This window comes from Sinocyclocheilus grahami, unplaced genomic scaffold (genome assembly GCF_001515645.1).
Source record: "Sinocyclocheilus grahami isolate Dianchi unplaced genomic scaffold, SAMN03320097.WGS_v1.1 scaffold292.1, whole genome shotgun sequence".
Taxonomy (NCBI): Eukaryota; Metazoa; Chordata; class Actinopteri; order Cypriniformes; family Cyprinidae; genus Sinocyclocheilus; species Sinocyclocheilus grahami.
Window position 1 is genome coordinate 1022257 of NW_015505471.1, and position 2126 is coordinate 1024382.

The 2126-nt window shown below is 38.1% G+C and overlaps 1 protein-coding gene across 1 annotated transcript in view; it reads left to right on the forward strand.

Annotated features, from left to right (window-relative positions):
- The window catches only part of psmd2 (proteasome 26S subunit ubiquitin receptor, non-ATPase 2), a 21972-nt gene that overhangs the window by 16934 nt on the left and 2912 nt on the right, over positions 1 to 2126 (forward strand). Inside the window, exons 12-13 of the mRNA XM_016292773.1 lie at positions 182 to 363; positions 1360 to 1445. Coding sequence (XP_016148259.1) covers positions 182 to 363; positions 1360 to 1445 — 268 coding nt within the window. The remainder of the gene's footprint in view (positions 1 to 181; positions 364 to 1359; positions 1446 to 2126) is intronic.

The window sequence follows — 2126 nt, forward strand, 5'->3', positions numbered from 1 at the left end:
TGTGTGAGTGTGTGTGTGTGTGAGTGTGAGTGTGTGTGTGTGTGTGTGTGTGAGTGTGAGTGTGTGTGTGTGAGAGTGGGAGTGGGAGTGGGAGTGGGTGTGTGTGTGTGAGAGTGGGAGTGGGAGTGGGAGTGGGAGTGTGTATGTGTGGGTGGGTGTGGGTGTGGGTCTGTCTGATGAGTCCGTGTGTGTTTCTGCAGGTGGCGGGAGTGACGGCGCTGGCGTGTGGCATGATCGCTGTGGGTTCCTGTAACGGTGATGTCACCTCCACCATCCTGCAGACCATCATGGAGAAGAGCGAGCAGGAGCTCAAAGACACGTTCGCTCGCTGGCTGCCCCTCGGCCTCGGACTCAACCATCTGGGTAAGAAGAAAATACAATACAGTACATACAGTAACAACTTCTGAGGTGTTGCAGTTTGAGGAAATTATCTAATTGCAATTTATTTATTTTTTCCTGCAAGCTTCAGGTTTGCTGTGCTTGTTCGTAGGGCACAATTTGGCCATAGTATCAGTGTAACTATAAAATAATAATAATGTCAGTTATTATTTATGATTAGCCATTTTAAATAGTTTAGTTTTGTTTGTCCATTATTTAACCAGAAATACAGCTTACTGAGATTAAAAACAATAACATTAAAACAATTTATTGTTTTTATTATGATAAAAAAAATTATAAATAGAATTTGTTTATTAGAAAATGTTACACAAAATAAGTATTACAATTGCAATATTTCACTGTAAAATAAAAAACTGGGCATTTAATATATAATATAATAATAACAATAAAAAATTATTTTTGTTTTGTATTGTAAAATTACAGTACTTATGACTTATTTATGATGTCTTCATTTTCAAACATTAAAAAAAAATCAATTTAAAAACAAGACTATAACTATTTAATCTTAAAGTTTACTGTTTAAATTAAAACATCAGTGAAAATTGTTATTACTTAAAACATTTTAAAAATAAAAACATTGTATGATTATTACTAGAAGTACATTCTACTGTGCATATATATATATATAAGATACATAAAATAGTTTTATATTTTCTCACTTTCTTTAAGTTAATTTAAACTTACCTCACTGTAAAATAAATAACTTTTTAAGAGTTTTTAAGAAAAATAATGTAATATAATAATTATTGAAAATTACAATATACAATACAAATTTTTAAGGCTTAATTTCTTAAAGCATCAAGTTTGTATTTTAGAGCAGCATTTACTGTGAACTGAGGAGCTCAAAACACCGGATCGTGTGTAAATGAACCCAGTGCCGCGCTGCACTCTGAAACACAGCATTTGATATAATTGCAGGTTTTACGGTTTGCTAATGGCTTGCATATATTTTGAATGCAGGTAAAGGTGAGGCGATCGAGACGACTCTAGCAGCTCTTCAAGTCGTTCCCGAACCCTTCCGCAGCTTCAGCAACACATTGGTGGACGTCTGCGCATATGCAGGTGAGTCACATGCTCTCTCAGCTCACACGCTTCAGATAAAACACACTCGTGTTTAGGGGTGCTCCGATCAGGATTTTTGAGGCCGATCGCCGGATCACAGAAAGCAGTATCTGCCGTAGAGATGCACCGATCGATCGGCCAGGGATCGGAATCGGCCCGGATCGGTGATCGGTCGGTCAGTCTCACTTCTTTCCGATTCCGAGCCGATCCGTTTTGTTACCAGCGGCACGGGCAATAACGTCAGCCGCTCATTCTCGCTCTCTTCTCTCTGACGACCCCTTCGCTCTCACACACGTCTCATTCGCTCCGGTTAAATAGTGCTTGTATTGCGCGCTATTTTAGTCATTCCCGCAGGTTTCGCGCTTACACCAAACGCGCGCGCACCACCACTGATCTATATTAGTGGAGCGCACAATCCGCGCTCAGTCTCAAACAGCTTGTGAGCCGCAAATACCAAAATGAGTGGCTAAATGCGCTAAAACGTTCAGATACATACACAATTATTCTATTGCATTTATTTGTGCTGTTGTTTGCAATTTTTGTGTTCTTATTTTATTACTGACTTTTTACTTGGTTTTTTTATGAAAATAAAACTTTGCGTTGAAGAAAAGTAGATTTTTGTTTGTGTATGCTGTCAATTATAGTTCTTAAAAAAAAATCGGTAT